The 21,784-nt window shown below is 35.2% G+C and overlaps 1 protein-coding gene across 1 annotated transcript in view; it reads left to right on the top strand.

Annotated features, from left to right (window-relative positions):
- Positions 1–21,784, top strand: part of CC2D2A (coiled-coil and C2 domain containing 2A) — a 139,394-nt gene that overhangs the window by 26,366 nt on the left and 91,244 nt on the right. The window contains exons 7-11 of the mRNA XM_044682298.1: positions 2,921–3,022; positions 3,710–3,898; positions 10,620–10,782; positions 14,601–14,737; positions 16,987–17,118. Coding sequence (XP_044538233.1) covers positions 2,921–3,022; positions 3,710–3,898; positions 10,620–10,782; positions 14,601–14,737; positions 16,987–17,118 — 723 coding nt within the window. The remainder of the gene's footprint in view (positions 1–2,920; positions 3,023–3,709; positions 3,899–10,619; positions 10,783–14,600; positions 14,738–16,986; positions 17,119–21,784) is intronic.

The raw sequence follows: 21,784 nt of genomic DNA, 5'->3' as shown, positions 1-21,784 counted from the left end.
GACCCCAGTCTATTATTCTAGCTTTATCATTATTAATCTGACTTTCAAAAAGGTAGCAAGGTTTAAACAAGATAATAGAGAGAAAATACTTTTGCAAATCTTAAAGTTCTATATAAATGCCAATTATTATTATTATTATTATTATTATTATTATTATTATTATTATTATTAGCCAATAGTCACCAGACCTCTGGTACTGATGTTCCCTGAGCTTACTACTGCACTCCTGTTGAGCTCAAGCAATATTTATAAGGCAATCTTTATCAAAATGGCTTTCTTGGTTTAACCAAAATAGACCTCTCCTCTTGCTGTTCCTCATATGTGATGCTCCATATTCCATCTCTGTGCCTTTTTACTGGCTGTCCCTCACACCTAGAATATACTCCCTCCTCACTTGTACCTTGAAGAATCACATACCTCCTAAAAGGGTCAGGTACCTGCTTTAAGCACCACCTTCTAAGTGAAGTCTTTTCTTATCTCAGCTGCTTGCCTTCCCTTTCTCCCTAAAACACCTTGTATTTATTTTTGTGTTTATTCTCTTTTTACAATATGTAAATCCTGGCTGCCCCGAGAAAATATCAACTCCTCGAATGAAGAAATTGTTTCATTCTTGTCTTTGTATCTGGTGTCTGACACTTAATAAATGCTATTTACATCCATCGTTATCAATTAATATTGAATTAATTCATAGAATTTGTAGGACTTAGAATTGAGAGGTACTCTACATATCCTTCAGTCTATCTACCCAGAGAAAGAAGCAGAAGTCCAGAGAGAATTCACACAGATAGGAACAAAGGCAAGATTCAAATCCTTTCACTCAACCCAAAGCTCTTTCCATTCTACCATGCCTACTTTACATTCCCTTTCTAGGTAGGCTTCACTGTCAGAGTCTTCTGAACACATCAGCTAGATGGATAGATTTAGATAGATGTTCAGCTAACAAGTGAGTAGTGGCTTGAAAAATATTCAGAGTCGATCAAAAACATCAATTAAACATTTACTATATGCTAGAACACCGTACTAAGAACTGGGGATACAAAGGAAGGGAGAAAAAACCTAGTCCCTACCCTTTGGGAGCTCACATTCGAAAAGGAGGATCAATAATAAATGAAAAGATATTCTCTCCAGAGTAGATGGGAGGTTGTTAGTGGGGAAGGCACTAGCATTGGGCCTGCAGAGGGATAGGGAAAAAGACCAGGAAAGACCTTGTGCAGAAGGTGGGAGTTTGAGCTAAGACTTGAAAAAAATTCAGGGAAATGAAAGGCCAGAGATGAATAAAGAGAGCGTTCCAGGGTTGGAAAACAGCAAATAAGGATGGAGTATCATGATGAGGAAACATAAGTAGGTAAGTGTAGCTTAGAAAGCTTAGAAAGGAGTAAGAGTGGGAAAAGACTGGAAAGATAAGGAGACAACTTGGGAAAATCTTTAAATGCCCGACAGAAGACTTTGCATCTGTTCCTGAATATAGAGCCACCAGAGTTTAGGGAGTAGAGGGAGTAGATGGTCAGACTTAGTGAAAAAAATCACTTTGGGAGAAAGAGACAGAGACAGAGATAGAGAAATGTGTGTGTGTGTGTGTGTACATATATTCCAGGTACGTATGTCAATGTGCATGCATAAGAGAAAAGGAAACATGGATATGCATGTATGTGCATATGTGTATACATACACATTATTTGCATTGTGTATGAGAAAGAGGGGGAAGAAGAGAGAGAGAAGGAGGGAGAGGGAGAGATTGTGAAAGTAGAAATGACAAAGTTTAAAAACAGATTGGATATGTGGTAACTGAAAGTTAGGAGTCAAGAAGGAACTGAGATTTTTAAGCTTGGGTAATTATGACAGTAGAAAACTTTGGAAGAGTAGGACTGGGGAGGTGGGAAATTATGAGAATTGTTTTGGATATGTCCAGTATGAGATGTCCGCAATAATCCAATTTAAGAGATTTAAAAGACTGTGGCAAATAAGCCTGTAGCTCAGTAGAGACACTAGAGAGAGATATCTAGTTCTGGGGATCACCTTTATAGACATGATAGTTGAACCTATGGCAGGATATAAGGTCTGAGTGAGATAATAAAAGTGAGAATAAAGCCCAGGACTGACCTGTTGGATGTGTGCCCATGATTAGTAAGTATAAAGAGAAGAACCAGCAAAACAGACTGATTGTCCAAGAGATAGGTGAAGAACCAAGAAAGACCAATAGCATAAAAATTTAGGGAAGAGAAATTATCCAGGGAGAGAAGTAAGGCAACAGTTTCAAATACTGCAGAGGTTACAGAACATCAGAACTAAGAAGAGACCATATCAGATCACTTTACCTTTATTTATATTTTTGCTTTTATAATTGCATCTATTCCTTAGGAATTACAATAATCAATAGTCAGAGCTAGCCTTTTCTAGAGTTAATTTCCCTCTTTTCTAGTTCCTTTTCAACATCCCCAGTTTAAAGTCTCTTTTGGAACTGCAAGAAGCTATATGGGGGGGAGGGGGGACTTCATTCACTCTTTTATTTCAGCTAGGTGGGTATTTCATTGACCCTTTTATTTCATCTATATAGGAATTTCACCCACTCTTGCAGATTGTAGCCTCAATCCCCAGGTCCCGAGTTGCCTTACTAACTAATCTTCCTGAGATGAAGTAGCCAAAATGATTCATCATTTCAGAGGCCAGACTTAAGGCAATGAGGCTTTTGAAATTTAGCTAGGCTGGTACTCTGATGAGACACACACAATTCATCAACAAGTTTACATTTGATTTCCCCTCCCCCCTCCCCCAGATTTGCAGGATCTGTCAGGGCTTAGCTGGCAGAGACTTTAAGAAGTTGGGATCACCTCTTCCATATGAGATACTGGAAAAGGATTTGATAAGACAGATACTCACTTAAAGCTTTTGTTTTAATTTTTTTTTAATTTTTTTAATGCAGACGGGCAAAGATATAGTAAAGGAACCACAAGAGGAAGAATCCCAGAAATCTACAAGAGTCAGATTTCAAGATTCAGTGAGGAAACTCAAATTCAAACCACAGGTCAGAATTGGTGTGTTTTCCTTTAATGATTTTTTTTTCTTTAGGAGACGATAGGAAAAAAATGAAATCACTCAATTTTCCAGTTACACATCCTATTCATCCATCCAGATTATTCTCTTCCTCATATAAGGCTCAGAGTGGGAAAGGAATACTTTATGCAAGAATAGGCTGCCTGTATAGATATGTTAGATTCCTAAAGGTTAATAAAAAGTTATTATCTTGCCTACATATGCTATAAACCAGAAAGGACCAAAAAAAAAAAAAAAGGATGGAATTGGCCTTTATAAAATTGAAAGTGCAACAAACTATATATACCTTACTATTAATTAAATAGAACTATTCTAGCATTTACCTATGAAATAGTAGTCCTTGGCATTTTGAAAATCACTGCTAAACTAATCAGGTCTCATGGCTACAAATAAAATATTTGTGTGTTTTAGAAAAAGCTTTTTATGGTTCATGAAAAGCGAACTAATCAAAACTTGACCTATAAAAGAACACCCTGAGGCAATAAATTCCATTCATTAAAGTTCATTGTCTATAGTCCACTAACTTTTTGAGATACCAATCTTGCAGTGACTGGAATGTTATTGCTACTGCTCACATAAAGATGGCTTTGAGTTAGTTGCTCCTACAGAAGTTATTTAAATTTAAATCATCTAAAAACACTCTCATCTCCTTGTGTAGGTTCTCCCTGGATTCCCATCTGCAGAAGAAGCCTATAACTTCTTTACTTTCAATTTCGATCCTGAGCCAGAAAAGGATGAAACAAAAGACCAAAAAAGAGAGGAATCCAATCAAGAGGTGGAAGAAGGGGAAGAAGAAGAAGAAGAAGAGGAAGAGAAACCTGCTACTGAAGAACAAGTGGAAAAAATGGTACAAAAATCACAATAATGATAGCATCGTAGGCAAAAGAGTGAACATATGATTAAGAAAAAAAAAATCTCTTCACTCCTGGGAGATTATAACTTGTTTATTTCTTAATGGTAGACTTTTTCCGTATATGAAGGTCAGCACATAAAAATATAATGCTTTATTCATTTGATATTAATAATAATAGCTGACAAGGGCAGCTAGGTGGTGGAGTACCAGTCCTGGAGTTGGGAGGATCTGGGTTCAAATCTAGCCTCAGATACTTCCTAGCTTTGTGACAACCCTGGACAAGTCACTTAACTCCGTTTGCCTACCCCTTACTGCTCTTCTGCCTTGGAATTAATAGTTTCAATTCTAAGACATATTGTAATGGTTTAAAATATATATATTAGCAGGACAGTTAAGTGGCTGTGGGAACAGAGAGCCACATCTGGAGTTGGGAGGATCTGGGTTCAAATATGACCTCAGATACTTCCTAGCTGGGTGACCCTCGGCAAGTATCTTAACCCCAATTGCCTATGACTTCCTCTTCTGTCTTAGAGTTGATACTAGGAATGAAATTAAGGGTTTAAATAATAATAATAATAGCTGACATTTTTATAGTTCTTTAATTTTATAAAGTTATTATATACATGAGCTCCTCCAGAACATAGGACAGTGCCTGACACATAATATGTACTCAATAAATGCTTGTTGACTGACTGATAAACCACAAAGATTCACATTACCACTTTACAACTTTCATTAGTAAAAATACTAAATAGATCCAATCTTTTTTTTTAACATTTAGGAATATATTCTTGAAGAATTTTTTTGCAGTACCCCTGAATTAAAATTCAGTTCAGTGATTGCCATTTGGTATTTCAGCCTTTAAAGTCAAGAAAATGGCCTTTGTGCTTTTGCTTAGTCCAATAGATTTTTATGCTCAAATATGATAATAAGGAAAATCCCTGAACCCTCTGTTTATAAAAAGTCTGTAAAAATACAGGAAAAACAACATCTTTTGACCAACAGACCACCAGTAGAGTCAGGAAGAACTAGATCTAGGTCCTGCCTATGTTTCAACACAGCAGTCTAATCATAGACAAGTGTGGGGGCCCCTCCACACCAATAAAATCACAGATTGAGACAAACATGCCTATGAATATACATTAATTCTTAGAATGATCCATTATTAATGGCTACTATTCCACTGACCCGAAAATCATGATAATTCTCATTTACATAATTCTTCAAAGTTTTCAAAAATACTTTTCTAAGAGCAACTCTACAAGGTAGGGAGGGCATGTATTATTATCTCCAATTTACAGATGAGAAAAACAATTTCTTAGTGGTTGAGCGATTTGCCCAGGATCACATAGCTGCTACATCAGAAGCAGCATTTGAACTCAGATCTTCTGGTTCTGAATCCAATGTTCTTTCTGTTACACCACACTGCCACTAAGCAAAATCTACCTACACCTTTGAAAAAGGCCTTCTGCAAATTTAGAAGAATTTTTATCTAGAAGCAGCAAAAGATCTTGATGTAGGGAAAAAAAGTCCAGGACATGGTTGGATTCTTTTTTACTGAGATCTGGTCACTTTTGCCTTGGGTTCCCTTCACAGATTCAATTTAGTTCACAGATGCTTGTTAACCATCTATTAGCTAGAGAGTACAAAGCATCTTGACAGATACAAAGGCAACAGTGAGACACCCTCTGCCTTGAAAGAGTTTCTTTCCGACTGCGAGATGCAATATTCAGGGCATTCAAAAAGTTTTAAGCTATTGAGGCAGCTAGATAGCACAGGGGATGATAGAGCTCCAGACTTGGAGTCAGGAGTACCTGGGTTCAAATCTGACCTCAGACACTTCGTAGCCGGGTAATCCTGGGCAAGTCGCTTAACTTCAGTCGCCTAGCCCTTACTACTCTTCTGTCTCAGAGTTATTACTAAGAAAGAACATAAAGGTTTAAAAAAAGAAAAAGCTATTGAAGTGTAAAACTACATTGACTTTGTGTGCTATTTGCACTCTATGCTACTCAAGAATTCTTTTTTAGACTAGACTCATAATTCAAATCTTCAATTTCAAGAAAGATCTAGACCAATTTTAGAATGTCTAAATACTATCTTGGACTCATTTTTCAAGTTATTTTTATTTCAAGGACTGGTAGTTTCTCTGGTTTGGGTATTCCTTCTACTGATGCAAGTCATAAACTTTCCATGTGTTAGCAAAGCTTAAGTTACTGTTGCCAGAAGTATTCACCTGGTGGTCAACCTTTAGGTGATGAACTTCTCCGAGTTTACCCAATTCAGTCCTCTTAGAGAATGCATACAATCTCTTGTGATGCTTCTACCATTGGAATTGCCACAGCTTGTGTGTTAATGAATTTAGACATCCAAAAACCAAAATCAATGTGTGATGAAATGAAGAGACGCTGACTTCATGCCTATAGTGGAAAATTCGAGTCTATAATTTTGGGAAGTCCAAAAGCCTCTGAATGAGATACACTATAATTCATTAAGTCTCATAATTGGGCAGAACCATAACAGTCATCTAATTCAACCCCCTGATGTAGTATGAAATCTCTCTCCAATATTTCTGACAGACAGATGCTGAGCTACATATCTTCTTCACATGACCAAATCACTATCCATCTTGAACATACTTGAATATTTGGAGCAAGAAATAGTCTCAGAAACTTTAGAGTAAAACATAGTCTAAATGTGAAAGTTTATTAGAAGGGCTCAAGACCATAGATAATGGAAAAATTATGAAATAAGCAATATCCTACATATGTCCTTCCTTTTAAAGGGAAAAAATATAAATTCCCTAGCTGATATTTTTTAAAAACAGAGAATAAATGCTTTAAAATAAATTTAAACTTTGAAGTTAAGGAATTTTGAAACTGGAATGTATCATGTTAAATGGTGGCACCTACTCTCAAAAATACACACACACATATATCCCAATTCCATTGAACATTGAAACTATCCAGGCAAAAGTAGACAGAATAAAAGTTCACAGATATGTAAGTAGAGTAAAAGGATGCCCAATTATGAAAGAAACACCTGTGATCTGTGGATATTAATGTAGAGTCCTAGACACTTCCCAGCTGTGTAACCCTGGGCAAGTCACTTAACCCCCATTGCCTAGCCCTTACCACTCTTTTGCCTTGGAGCAGTATTGACTCCAAGATAGAAGGTAAGGGTTTAAAAAAATAAAATAAATGTAGGGCCCTAGCCATAGAGAGAAGATCCATAAAGTTATGAATACACTATGAACAAGCAGGAAAGAATTTCACTTTCTTTCTATCTTTTAATCAACTGATTCCTTTTATTATTTTATTTTAATTTTTCATTTTTCTTACAAATCAAAAGCATATCTTACTCAATATCTGAGAGTAATCCCAATTTCCTGTGCCCTGAACATTTTAAGATTAGTTACCTATCAGAAAAATTGTATTTAAAATCACTATTTTACCTGGAGATAATTATTCAACTTTTTACTTTCAAATTTAAAAAACAGTAATTCACAGCTAAACTAAAATGCTGTCTTTGGGGACTCTGTCACCCTGAGGAACTATTTTTATATAATGAGAAGATCTTCTTGGAACTGAAATGATTGAATTAACCGCACCATGCATACAGCCTGAGACTTACCCTGAATTCCCCTCTATAGCAAACAAATTATAGTAAGGTTCTAGGATGCTAATTACCAGTAGACACTGTAATAATCATTTTTTGTTCTGATTTGTTCCCATCAGTTTTTATTACTGTGGTTTAATCATAAAAACAAAAAGCTTAATTTCTCTACTAGGTTATGCTGAAACTACATTAAGGAAATTACAATGGGACTGAGGAATGTTTATTTCAGAATATATGGTTATCTTCCGTGAGCAGACCTCAGGAGATTATAATGCACTCCTCCCTCTGTGCCCCCAAAACCTCTTGTTTCCTTTAATGTTCCATTATGAAGCTTTACCCATAAACCTATTTAATACTATATACATCATTTTGTCATATTGCTCTTAGGATCAAAAGATTTATTGCCTATCACATGGTTTTACTTCCTTTACTTTGTCCTAAAACTACCCCTTTCAATCTTTATGTATTTCCCTTTATGATTCTTGCACTCTAGAGTGAATGAGTCCCTATCAGAATGTTCATGACTTTGTAGATTTTGATCATGCCAATTTTTGTTTTCCCTCCCTCTGTCTCTGTCTCTGTCTCTCTCTTTTTCTCTGTCTCTCTGTCTCTCTGTCTCTGTCTCTCTGCCTCTGTCTCTGCCTGTCTCTGTCTGTCTCTCAGTGTCTCTCTGTCTCTCCGTCTCTCTGTCTCTGTCTCTCTCTTTGTCTATCTCTCTATCTCTCTTTCTCTTTCTCTCCCCCCTTTGGGTAGCTATAGTCCCTAAGAAGGAAAACCAAAGAGTTTATGAATAATAAGAGTATACTAGGTCAAAAATCAGTAGTAAATAGAACAACCTTGCAGGCCAAGTGATGTGATTTATCCATTTTATTACTCCAGGCTCCTTAAGAAGCTTTGAAAAATAAATAGTTCCTTCTCAAAGTATGGCTCAATGAGTCCCACATCTACTACATTTTCACTCTGTGTGTGTGTGTGTGTGTGTGTTTCAATATAGACCTAACTTACCTAAAATGGGCCTGACCAACATCCATAGACAATAGCATCATTAATTCTTTATAACCAAACCCAAAATCAAAGTTTTGAAAAAACAATTGTGATGTCATTCTGATGGTTACCTCTTTAGAATAATGATACTCTTGAGATCCTAACTCTTCCCTACAATACCATTTCTTCTATTACCATGTTTTTAAAGGTATAATTGAGAACTCTAAACATGTAATTGGCATAGCTTCTCTATCTTTCTTTTTTAACCTACATAAAAGTTAATAATTCAGATGTTTTCATGGCCAAGAAAATGTTAGCCTACTTTTTTAAAAAAAAATACTAGCTAAAAATGCACCATATTTCTGTATCCTTACTATAATAATTTTTCAAAATAGTTTGGAAAAAATTGGTGAATTTTTGAGTTTGAGGGTTTGATCAGTTTGAGAGGTTGAGAGGTCCTGGCAGTGACATGAGGTTCAGTAAAGATTTATTAACAGTAACTAATACTTTGATTTGAAGTACCCGTGAGAGATTTACCTTCTAAGACACAGTATCCTTCTTTCCTTGAGCATATTTATCCTTCATCATTATAACTATGGCTACTTTAAAATTAACCAAACTTCACTCACCTACCTGCTATATTAAAAAGCTCTAAGTACCCCTTAGGCAGGTTCTGGAGATCTTTCTGACCTAAAACCATTCCAAAAGTAACAGTGAAAAAATATGGGGAAAATATAGAACTTAAGCCAAAACACAAAACCTAGAATTACAGAGATACGACATGGGTCTTAATATAAAACTTTATTGTTGTTTAGTTATATCAGTCATATTTGACTCTTTGTGACCCCATGTGGGGATTTCTTGGCAAGATACTAAAGTCATTTGACATTTCCTTCTCCAGCTTATTTTACAGATGAGGAAACTGAGACAGTTAAATGACTTGCCCAGGGACACATGGCTAATAAGGGTCTGAGGCCAGATGAGTCTTCCTGACTTCAAGTCTGGTGTTCTATCCACTGCACCATGTAGCTACCCTCAACACAAAGCAGGGAGTTAAAAATAGATAGCATACATGAATTCAAGTACCAGCTCTGTTTGCATCAATCCTGCATTACAGTTTGTTAACCTTTCCAAAACTTAGCTTCTCCACCTGCAAAATAAATATGATACCTGTAATACATATTATATAATATATATAATAACTTCCCAGATTGTTTTGAGGAAATCGCTTTTTTATATTTTATTCTTAAATTTATGTATTTAATTAATTTAGAGTATTTCTCTATGGTTACATGATTCATATTCTTTCCTTCCTTTCTTCCCTCGCCCCTCCCATGGTCAACAAACAATTCAATTGGGTTTTGCATGTATCATTGATTAAGACCTATTTCCATATTATTATTATTTGCAATAGAGTGACCAATTAGAGTCTACATCTCCAATCATATCCCCCATCAAACTTTGTGATCAAGGAGATGTTTTCTTCTGTATTTCTGCTCCCACAGTTCTTTCTCAGGACGTGGATAGTGTTCTTTCTCATAAGTCTCTCAAAATTGTCTTGGATCATTGCATTGCTGCTAGTACAGAAGTCCATTACATTCTATTGTGCCACAGTGTATCCGTCTCTGTGTACAATGTTCTCCTGGTTCTGCTCCTTTCACTCTGCATCAATTCCTGGAGGTCATTCCAGTTCACATGGAATTCCTCCAGTTCATTATTCCTTTGAGCGCAATAGTATTCCATAACCAACAGATACCACAATTTGTTCAGCCATTCCCCAATCAAAGGACACTCCCTCATTTTCCAATTTTTTGCCACCACAAAGAGCACAACTATAAGTATTTTTACATATATTTTTTGAGGAATTCACTTTGCAAACTTCAATATAATATATATATGTTATTTTTCATAATAATGATGATTATTATAAAAGGTATTAGGATTAGATGCACAATTAGGGTTAAACTTTGAAAAGAAACAAAATGAAACAAAATGGGAAAAGAACTTGTTTGGTATGATAAATGTTAAAACATTAATTTATAACAAGAATTCCTTTTCTAAGAAAACCTAGCAAAATACAATCTGAACAAACTTTTTTTTATTTATCTGATTGTAGGATAACGAGGAACTTATTAATAATAAGGATGCCGATGACTTCTTGCTTGATTTGGATCAGACAATTGATGATTTTCTGGAAATCAGAGCTGCAGAATATGAAAGCATCCATAAAATAAAGCAAAAGGAAAGAGAAATTCTCTTCACACCCAGTTCTCTTGCAGGTATTAGATGTTTTTATTTTGTCTGTTTTGCTTGTTGAAAAGCACTTTCTTGACAGCGAGATATGGGTTGCATATAATAGAAAAAGGGCACGACTGAATTTAGTCCTTGCTTTCTCTTTATTCAGATTTTGTCTGACTGTAGATATAAAATACCTATCCTACTTTTTAAATATTCATATTTTGAAATCTCACTTAGTAATGTTTTCTGGTGTTCTAAAAACAATGTCATATGGTCATTCTTTTCTCTTTTTTATTAAAATCTCTCATGCTCAAATATAGCAGTCCTCTTCCTATTTCTTTAGTCATAAATTATTCCAAGAAATTGCTGTTTGAAAAATTAATTTCAGAATCTATTAGAAACAAAAGGAGAGGTAGCCCTTGTTGATGATGACCCCATAAGAAAAATCTCTTGAAAATTTAATCATCTTTTGTGGTTTCAGACAGGGCAAAGGAATGAAGTGACTTTTGGAAAAGGGAAATTAGAGGTTTGGAGTGAGATCAGACTTGAATATGTCAATTTATGAGTCATCTGCATTGCAGCTATATAAATAGATAAGATGTTTCCCAGGAAGAGAAAGGAAGGAGAAAAGGGAGAAGAGGATAGAATTTGTGGGAATGCCCATATTATGGGGTATAAGGAGAGGCAGTGGATGGTGATAAAAGGTGGAAGAATATATCAGAGGTAGGAGAATAACTATGGTATAATTCCATGGAAAAAAAGGCAGAAGAGAGGAGATGTTATACAATTCAATCAAGGAGGTCCTTAGGTTAAAGAGGAATGAGAAAAAAACATTGGATTAGTGAATAGAAAGTCCATGTCAAAGTCAAAAGAGAAACTACACTGTAGTAGCTGGGGCAAAAGCTAGATTGCAAGGCTCTAAGAATTAGTGAATGGTAAGGGACAGCTTGGTCACTCAGTAGATTGAGAGCCACACCTAGAAGCAGGTGGTCTTGGGTTCGAATGAGTCTTCAGACACTTTCAAGATGTGTGACCTTGGGAAAGTCACTTGACCCCAATTGCCTAGTTCTTACCATTCTTTTGCCTTGGAACTAATAGACAGTATTGAGTCTAAGATGGATGGCAAGGTGTTTAAAAAGAAAAAAAGGAATTAGTGAATGGTAAGGAAGTCAAGGCAATGAATACAGAAGAGTCCTTTATTGAATGGGAGGTTGAACTAATTAACTAATAATGTTCTTTTAGGTATTCAGGTTTATTGAATGGCAGATAATTGATGGGCATTTACCTCATTGACAGATTTTAGCTCTGACAGATAAGCCATTTCTACATGCTATCCTAAGATTTAAGTAACTGGTGAATATTTGTTTCATAGTTGTTAGCAGAAGTCTTCCTACAAATATAATAAAACAGACATTCACTTTAAGAGCCTCAATGATTAACAGCATATATGTCTAAAGACCAATGTTCAAGAACAGTCAAAATCCGTGCTTGACAAAATCCTTTTCAAAGAAGCAAAATTTCTCTGATTGTTTCTCATTCCTAATCTATTTTCTTTTTTTCTCTGAAAAATTATTTTCATCTCTGCAAAAAAGGGAACAAAAAAAGCCAGAAATATGCATTACCAGATGGTGTGTTACAGTGATTGATTATCATGAGAGAACACACTTTTCTCAGTCTTTGTGATTTGAAGTATTTCATCAGCTCACTTACAAATTCATATTCCTTTACCCCATCTTGTGACTCCTTTTGCTTAAATCATTTCTCACGGAAAATCTAGCTCTAAAAGAATTCCAATAAATGTAGAATTACGTTAAAAGAATAAAATTTCACTTTTATATGACATATTGATTCTCAGATATTCAAAAAAACTATAACTTCTTAATCATCCCAATGTCTCTTTATGATAGATTGGGAATTGGAAGAGAATAATCTGCCCCGTTATATAAGAAGCTGAGAAAGTTTACAAAGCTAATTATAGATATAGGAATGGTTGATATCTCTGAAGTGTAAAGTAAAAAGAATGAAGAAAAGTCAGAGGCCAGAGCTTTTTTGGAGGGAACCATTCCCAGTTATAAAACTAGTAAAAGAAAGAAACTGAAGTCAGAGAACATCTCTGTTATGAATCTTGTCTTAAAACAATCTCTGAGGAGACTTACAGTTCTCTGTTGTCCCTCCTACACCATTACGTACCTTTGGAGCCCAACATAAATGAGGCTAGAGAGTTGGGGTTCTGCTTTGAATCTGGGCCAGGCTCCAGGCTAGAGCAATGTTGAGAAGATAAATCAGTAGGAAACATCAGACCAGGGTTCTGGTTTGCTTAAAAGAGCCCTAGAAAGCCTGATTTGATTGGGATATGAGTCTTTCTCTTCCTTAAGAAGACTGGAAATAGTGTGAAAGAAATTGAGAGTACAGGGTCAGCATGGACTATCTGTTTGTAGGGGACTAAAAGAATAATTTAACATGGGAAGGCTTAGACACTAAGGAGAAATTCTTCTCATTTTTTCCTGGCTAATTGGAAAATTTTGAAGAATAGGGTAAATTTACATCCCTCTTTTTTCTTTCATCTCTTCCCCAGACCTTTACATCGCTAACCAAATCTATCCTTAACCAAACCAACAACCATAGGATTCAGGGATATTATTCAGAGCTTCTCTTTGTTACATTTATCTTCTTGCTTGCTCTGGTCCCAGAGTTACTAGTTTGTAACCCTAAAATAATTGCATAGTTAGCAGGATATGAGAGGGAGGCTCCCTCTGAACGTCACAGAATCATTGGCAAGAAAATGTTGATCAAACAGAAAAAGAATCTAGGATGACTTCTACCTTGCTGCTCTCACCCCACCACAAAACAGTCATTCATTGAGTTATTCAAGAAGCATAGATGAAGCACCTACTGTCCTGGATGCTGAGGAATATACTAAAATTAGTAAGCAATGGTTCCTGTGTTCAGGAAACTTAAAATCTATATTTATAACTATAGGGAGCAATATTTAGGGAGGATATAGAGGAAGTATAACAAATGGTGATGCTAGGAGAAACCATATTGTTCATCCAGTTGAACCCCTTCACTTTATAGGTGGGAAAAGTGAGACACAGAAAGTTAAAGTGACTTGCCAAAGATCACATAAGTAGCATGTTGGACAATAGTGAATTGAACAGCCAAATATATAGGAGGTGTAGAACAGGGACATGGACTTATATAATTTGACGTTATGAATCTATACATTTAGCTTTTTGTTATGTCAATTCTAGAAAATTAAGTTGGAAAAATCTTATTTTAAAAGAAATAGAAGGAGCAGCTAGATAGCACAGTGGATGAAGCACCAGGTCTGGAGCTGGAAGGACATGGGTTCAAGTATGGTCTCAAATACTTTCTAGCTGTGTGACCCCTGAGAGAAGTCACTTAACCCCAACTACCTAGCCCTTGCCTTGTCTGTCTTTGAACTGATACTAAGACAGAAGGTTAGAGTTTAAAAGAAAAAAAGAAAAAACAAATCATGTCTCAGGTTATCATGAAATTAAGAATAGCTTAATAGACTAATAATGATAATAACAACAGGCATTTATACCCTACTTAATGTTCTCCAGTCAATTTTTTTTTGCATTTTCATTTGTCCTCATGATATGCCTATAAAAAAAGACTGTTCCCATTTTTCAGATGAAGAAACTGAAACTCAGAAGGGTTAGTGATTTGCCCTAAGAAACACAATTATTAACCAAGGGATTTGAAGTCCTCCCTCCTCTTTCTAAATGTATCTCTCTTTCCTCTAAACCCATATTATCTCTCAATAGACTATATCTCTTTAAGTAGCTTGAAAAGCACAGTTTGATGGTAATTTTTTTATTTTTTTACTACCTAGTGCCTACTTATAAAAAAGTTCCAGAAAATATGCAACCAAGGTACCTTGAAGATGAAGGCCTTTACACCGGAGAAAGGCCAGTGGTCCCTCGAATTAATCAGAACATTATGGAGAATCGATTGCTGATACAAGAACAAGTAAGTAATTAGTATCCATGTAATGTATGCCACTACATATATATGCATATATATATGCATATATATCTATGCCTAGAAAGAGAATCTCAAGAGCCGTCATCATTCCTGATTTTATGTACCTAGTGAATTTTGTATGTTTATCTTTTTTTCCATTAGATTATAGTATCATAGAGATCTAAATAAAGTTCACTTCATTTTTTCAGTCAAATTTCTATTTCTGTAATTTTTTCATTCAAAATTTATTTTCTGTTCCAGATTCTCTTCTCTCCCTCCCTTCCCTATTGAGAAGACCAAAAAAACAAAACTCCTTTCAAATATGTATAGTCTTGCCAAACAAATTCCCATATTAGCCATGTCCAAAAATAATAATAAAGAAAAAAAAAGAAAAGAAGCTTCAGTCTGAACTCTGAGTCTTTCTCTCTAGAGGTAGATAGCATGTTTTATCAAGTATCTTTTTGAATTTTGTTTGGTCATTATGTTGATCAGACCTATTAAGTCTTTCAAAGTTGGACTATCTAATATTGTTATTATAGTTATAAGTTATTCCCCTAAATCTGTTCAATCCATTTTGCACTAATTCACACAAATCTTCCCAAGTTTCTCAAAAACCATCCCATTGATCATTTCTTAAAGCACAATAACATTCCATTACATTCATAGCTTGTTCAGTCATTCCCCAATAGATGAGCATCCTTTCAGTTTTCAATTCTTTGTCCCCATGAAAAGAGTCGCTATAAATAGTTTTGTGCATATGGGTCCTTTTCATCTTCATGCAATCTCTTTGGTTTAGCAACCTGTTGGATGTGTCAATGGTTCAGAGTGTATATGCAGTTTAATAGCCTTTGGGACATAGTTCCAATTTGCTTTCCTCAATGGTTGGTTATATTTCACCACTCCACCAAAAGTACATTAAATCACTCTTTTTCTGTAGCCCATTCAACATTTGTTGTTCCTCTTTTTGGGGGGGGGGGTCAACTTTGTCAATCTGATTGTTTTGATGTAGTACCTAAGAGTTATTTTAATTTTCATTTCTCTAATTATTAATGACCAAAAGAGCACTTTTTTACATGTCCATTGATGGCTTAGATTTCTTCCTCTAAAAATCATTCATGTCCTTTAACCATTTTTCAGTTGGGAAATGGCTCTTATTCTCAGAAATCTATATATATATATAATCCCTATATATCTTAGAAATTGGACTTTTATCAGCGAAACTTGTTTCACAGATTATTTTTTCCTCAGTTTCCTATTTCTTTTCTAATTTTAATTCCATTGGTTTTGTTCATGCAAAATTTTTTTTAATTTTATGTATTCAAAATCCTGTGAACCTTTCTAGTTCTTTTTTTGTTATCAAGTCTTCCCCTGACCATACATCTGATAGGCAGTTTCTTCCATTTTGTTTATGATGTCACCTTTTATGTCTAAATCATGAACCAATTTGAAGCTCATGCAGGCTGAGAGGTTGGTCTATATGTAGTGTCTACCAGACTACTTTCTACTTTTCTCAACAGTTTTTTGTGGAATAGCAAATTCTTGTCCCAATAGTTGAGATCTTTGAGCTTATCAAACACTAAGCAACTGTGCTCATTTGCTTCTATGTATAATATGCCTAATCTCTTCCACTGATCAATCTCTTTATCTTCACTGGTACCTTATTTTGATAGTTACAACTTTGTCATTTAGTTAGAGATCTGGTACTGTTAAGCTTCCTTCTTTCCATTTTTTTAATTGATTGTCTTTATATTCTTGATCTTTGCTTCCTTCATATGAAATTTGTTATATTTTAGAGCTCTATAAAGTAATGATAGGTTTTTTTTGGTATGACATTGAATAAATGAATTAATTTAAGCAGTACTGCCTTTTTATTATATTGGCTCAGTTTAACCATGAGCAATCTTTTCTGTATTTCTAATGTTTATTTGGTTAAAATCTAGGAAAATTGCTGTAATGAAGCATAGAATAGCTATACTTTAGCATACAATAGACTAGCTTTTTTACTATCCATTTTTAGATTCTTGTTCCATTTTTTGCAAAATGTTTCATTTGGGGATAGTAAAAATAGATTGCAGAATAAGGCTAAAATTTTAATGGCAAAAATACTTGAAGTTTTCTTTGTAGGAAAAGAATTTCCAAAAGTTATGTCACAGGATATGTATGTCTGACATTAAATTGTTCTACAAATACTGTCATTTTGTAAATCATTTCCATATTACAAAGATAAAAATATATTCTTTGTGCTCAACTCACAGGAAAGAAAATGGTTTGGTGATGACGGCAGAATCCTAGCACTTCCCAATCCAATTAAACAGTTTTCTACAAGACCACCAATATTCTCACCTGAAGAAGGCATAGAAGCAGGACTAGAAACAATATATAGAAAGGTAATAACAGTTTCAAATTTTAAACATATTCTAACCTTAATGTCCCTTCCCACTAAATATCCAATCCTGAGATATTTACTAAGCTCATAGACTTTAACAGCATAACATGTAAATACTCTAACAGTAAAAATGTTAGGGAAGGGAATGGATGGGAGAAATACAGTTAATTAACAAATATTTGTTGTATATTTTGCTAAAATATATACCTATATTTGCATGGTTGTAACCATGAATTCTTGTGTTCTTGCTTGTTTCACTTAACATTATTTCATATGAACATTTTTATGTATTGATGTTTTCATTTTTTAATTTTTTTTTCATTTTTAAATAGCTCTCTTGAATTTCCTATAGAATGTGGGCAGGTAGTTGGTGCACTGGATAGAGAGCCAAGGCTGGGAAAAGGAAGTCATGATTGAAACCACTCAACAACGGTTGATTGAGTAGTATCACTGTGTTTGGGTTTTGTGGTTCTGAATTCAAATACTTGACCAGCAAACTCTTCCAAACTGTGAAAACTACTCTTTAGTATAGCATGGAAATCCATTGGTTAAGTAGCCATCTAGAATTGGCCACTGGATATTTGTGCAAAGAGCACTGAACTGAGAGTTGATAGACCTGAGTTCAAATCTTGAATCCACTATTTCCTGTGGAAGCCTTTGGGCAAGTCACTACCCTTCTCTGAGTGTCTGTTTTCTCAACTGCAAAATGATACCTGCCCTGTCTACCTTAGAGCCTACTGTGAGAGTCAAAGGAAATAATAGGCATGAAGGTGTTTTATCCATCATAAAGTACTACTTGCAGAGGAAATATTATTATCCTATTAAGGACAGAGATTAAATTACTCTGTACTTTTTCTAGTTCAATTTTCTGAGGGGCTGGGAAGATAGAGGCTGTATTTCTATTTATTATTGCTTCCATTTCATAGCTGGAGAAAACAGTTGATGCCATTAAATAATCTCTATATACCACTGAATAAATTTAGAATAGCAAAAGTCCTCTACTTCAACCCTCTCGTCTTAGAGATTAGTTTAATTAAGTACTATATGTACATATAATTAGAACCTGAGTCTAGAACCTGTCTCCTGATTAATTGTGCAGTGATTGTATATATTATGGTTCAGGAATTTTTTCAGTCATATAGTTTTTTGTGATGCCATTTGGGGTTTTCTTGGTAAAGATACTGCAGTGGCTCTGCCATTTCCTTCTCGAGTTCATTTTACGCACGAGGAAACAGTGGGGTGAGATTGGAGGAAACCCTGAAGTGAAGATACTGGGTTCAGGAGGCCAAAGGGAGGGCACTTGGGCAGGGAGACTTTTTGGAGCCCAAGGATATTTTTTCAGACAGAGGGCTCTCCTGGACGTTACCTCAGTGCACCCCTCACTTCTTCTGTTTCGTTCCTGCCTCCCAAAATCCTCTCTCTCGGTCTGTCCCAATCCCAGGTCTTTTCCTGCTTATCCCTCAGCTTTGAGCTTCTCTAAGTCTCTTCTTATTTCCCTGATCTTAGAGAATGATAACACTGGGAAGTGGGAGGAAATTATTTGCTTCTACTACGCCCCATCTTCCTCCCCTGAAATGCTAATCTACCCAGAGCAATCTACTATGGGGATAAACAGTAGTTTGATGAGGGGATGTGGAAAGGGAGGGTTCCAGTTCCTGTCTTGGCTCAGCTCACGAGGGGAAACTGGGAATAGGGACATGGAGAACTGTAAGGTAATATTACCCCAATACTAAGTTTAGCATGTGATAGGAAAGTATGCAAATAGAAAGATATACAAAATAGGTGTGAAAATAGAAATGATTAAATTTTCAAATGATATTTTTGGAAGTTTGTAGCATTTATTTTTCTGGCCTTATTAAGGCTTAAAACTGCACCTGGGACATCCCCTTGTATTTGGTGGTTTGGGGGAAGGTATGTATATTCCATACGATAGTAATGTGACAAATTCTATTTTCAGTTTTATTCTTCAGAGGTCAGTTTCTTTAAGACACAGAAGTCTTAACTTCTCTTCAGACAGTGATTTAGGGCAGTGTATACATCACTCACAGCAATACTATCTTTTTTAATCTGTATGTTCTCAACCCTTTTCTAACTTTCCCTCCCCTATGGAAGCTCCTGCTACTTTTAAGGACTCCCTCCAGAGTCAGTGGTCAGTAATTATTTGGTGCCCTTGTTTCCATTATTTATGTAAATCATTAGGATATTCTCACAGCTCTGCAATTAAGAAAGCAGCAATTTTTTTAAAATAATGCCTTCCTCCCTCTACACTTCAGGGTTTTTTTTTCCCTTAACCCAAGTATAGAACATATGTTCTCTCCTGAAATCTGGCCAAACCCTCATCATTATTTGAAAGCTGCTTAGTAAAATGAAAAGAAGTCCAAACTTAGACTCTCAGCTCTGCCATTAGCTATTTGGGTGACCTTGGATGAGTCACTTAATCTCTTAAGACCTCAATTTCCTTCCCTGTAAAATGAGAGGTTTGAACTAGATGACTTTTAACTCTAGATATAGGATTCTTTGATCTTGTGATCCATCTAACCACAAATGGTCATAGAATGAGTTGTCTTGAATCTATAGGAGTGAAGTAAAACAACTCCTTGGCAACCATTTCAGGAATCTGGTTGACCAGAATGAAACCTCCTATTCTATTCATTTCCCATGTGATTAAGAAAATTGTTTGTGCGTTTGACACATATTGAGTTGACATACAAAATTCACTTAAGAATGTGACTTGGAGGAGGCAGCTGGGTAGTTTGGTGAATTGAGAGCCAGGCCTAGAGACAGGAGCTCCCAGCTTCAAATCCGACCTCAGACACTTCCTAGCTGTGTGACCCTGGGCAAGTCACTTAACCCCCATTGCCTAGCCCTTACTGTTCTTCTGCCTTGGAATCAATACACAATATTGATTCTAAGATGAAAGTAAGGATTTTTTAAAAATGTGACTTAGCATTTCTCCCAATTCTGTTAGGTGTTTTTTTTCACTTACCTGAGAAAGGAAATGGAAAAATACTAATGAAATCTCTTGCTGTTACTAAATTAGAAAGCTTTAACAAATGCCATTGAAGATAGAGAGCTACAAAAATATTTTATATTGGAAATGATATTACGTTCAGTTTAGGGAAAATGAAAATGAATATATTTGGGAGGAAACAACTCAAAAATCTAAGAAAGAAAATAATTTTGACTTTGAGAATAATATTAAGCAGTGAATATCAATTGGCATTACAGTTGTCTAAAAATCCTCCAAAGAGTTCTTTCTTCCGAATCTAAATCTGGATGTAGACCCTTTTCTAACATATGCAGGTTTTTCAACTTTCTGAGCAACCCAGTGAATACTTTGCTTTCCCAACCTTTTTAATTCTTCATTTTTAAATGCCCATTTTTTCAGTTAAGGGTGTTGTAATTTTCCAGTGTTAATGTAGAAGGTTTTATTTTAAACATGCTACGACATATTGTTTCCCCTGCAGCAAATATGCATTTTATTCACCTTCTAATTTCCTCACAGAACAAATAATGTATTTCCTAGATTGTATTTCATCCAGAAACTTCTCTCTGTCCCAATCCAATCTTTTTTTTCTTTTAAATGAAAGTAACTATAGGAGCTAGATGACCTAAACTCCAGGCTGAGATCATGGGAAATTATTTACATATGAAATCATATAGATTTGGGTACAATAACATAAGATGCAAGTGTAACCAGGTAACCAAATGGAAAAAGAATAAATAAAGCAGTGATTCTAAAACTTACTTTAACTCATACCTGTAGTGTTACAGAATAGATCTCGAGAACATCACCCAAAAATGTTCCTGTAAAATTTGTAAGCCAGCTAGTAAAAAAAAACCAAACCACCAAACAGGAAAAGTGGAATTCTTTTAGTGCACATAAGGAATAGATCAGCTAGAGAAGAATTATCTGTTTAGTATCACTTTTAAGGTTTACTGGAGATAGTCCCATAAGGAAGTTTAGCAATCATTTAGAAATACATGTGTCTATATACATTTATTCACTGAATAAAATATCTTGCACCTAGATCTTGCAATTGGACATGATTTGATATCTCGAACCAAAATCAAATATGAGAGAGAATACAACAGAAGATTCCATAACAGAAAAATGAAGGTGGTCCCAGATTGTGCCAATATGACATCTGTAACAATTATTATTAAATGAACTCTGGAATGTCCTGTGACAATTTCATGGATATGGGTGAAATCGAATCTTGACTGTGGTGTCCTTTCCTCAATGTAAATTCACATAGGTATTAAATTAGCCATGTGCCAATGGATACTAAGATCCAATTTAGTTATTTTAATCTAAACTGACATCCTCAGAAAAGTCTGAGGTAAGAGAAAGAGGAGATCATTGTGGAACCAGATTGAGCTCCAGGATGATATAGAACTACTTGTACACATATATTACACAAACACACACACACCATAGTTTATAAACCATGGTTCAAAGAGAACATTATGAAACTATGAATTTATATCTTCATAATCAATTTCCACTCATTAATTCCATTCACCATATTCTAATACATGCACCAATTGGTATTATTCTTACTGTTTAGAGTATATTGCATTAATGATAATTACTCTTTTTTTAAACATTTATTAATATTTATTTTTTAGAAAAGTTAACATGGTTACATAATTCATTCTCTTTC

This window comes from Gracilinanus agilis, chromosome 6 (assembly GCF_016433145.1).
Source record: "Gracilinanus agilis isolate LMUSP501 chromosome 6, AgileGrace, whole genome shotgun sequence".
NCBI lineage: Eukaryota > Metazoa > Chordata > Mammalia > Didelphimorphia > Didelphidae > Gracilinanus > Gracilinanus agilis.
Note: the sequence above shows the minus strand (reverse complement) of the source record. Positions and strands in the feature narration are given on the sequence as shown.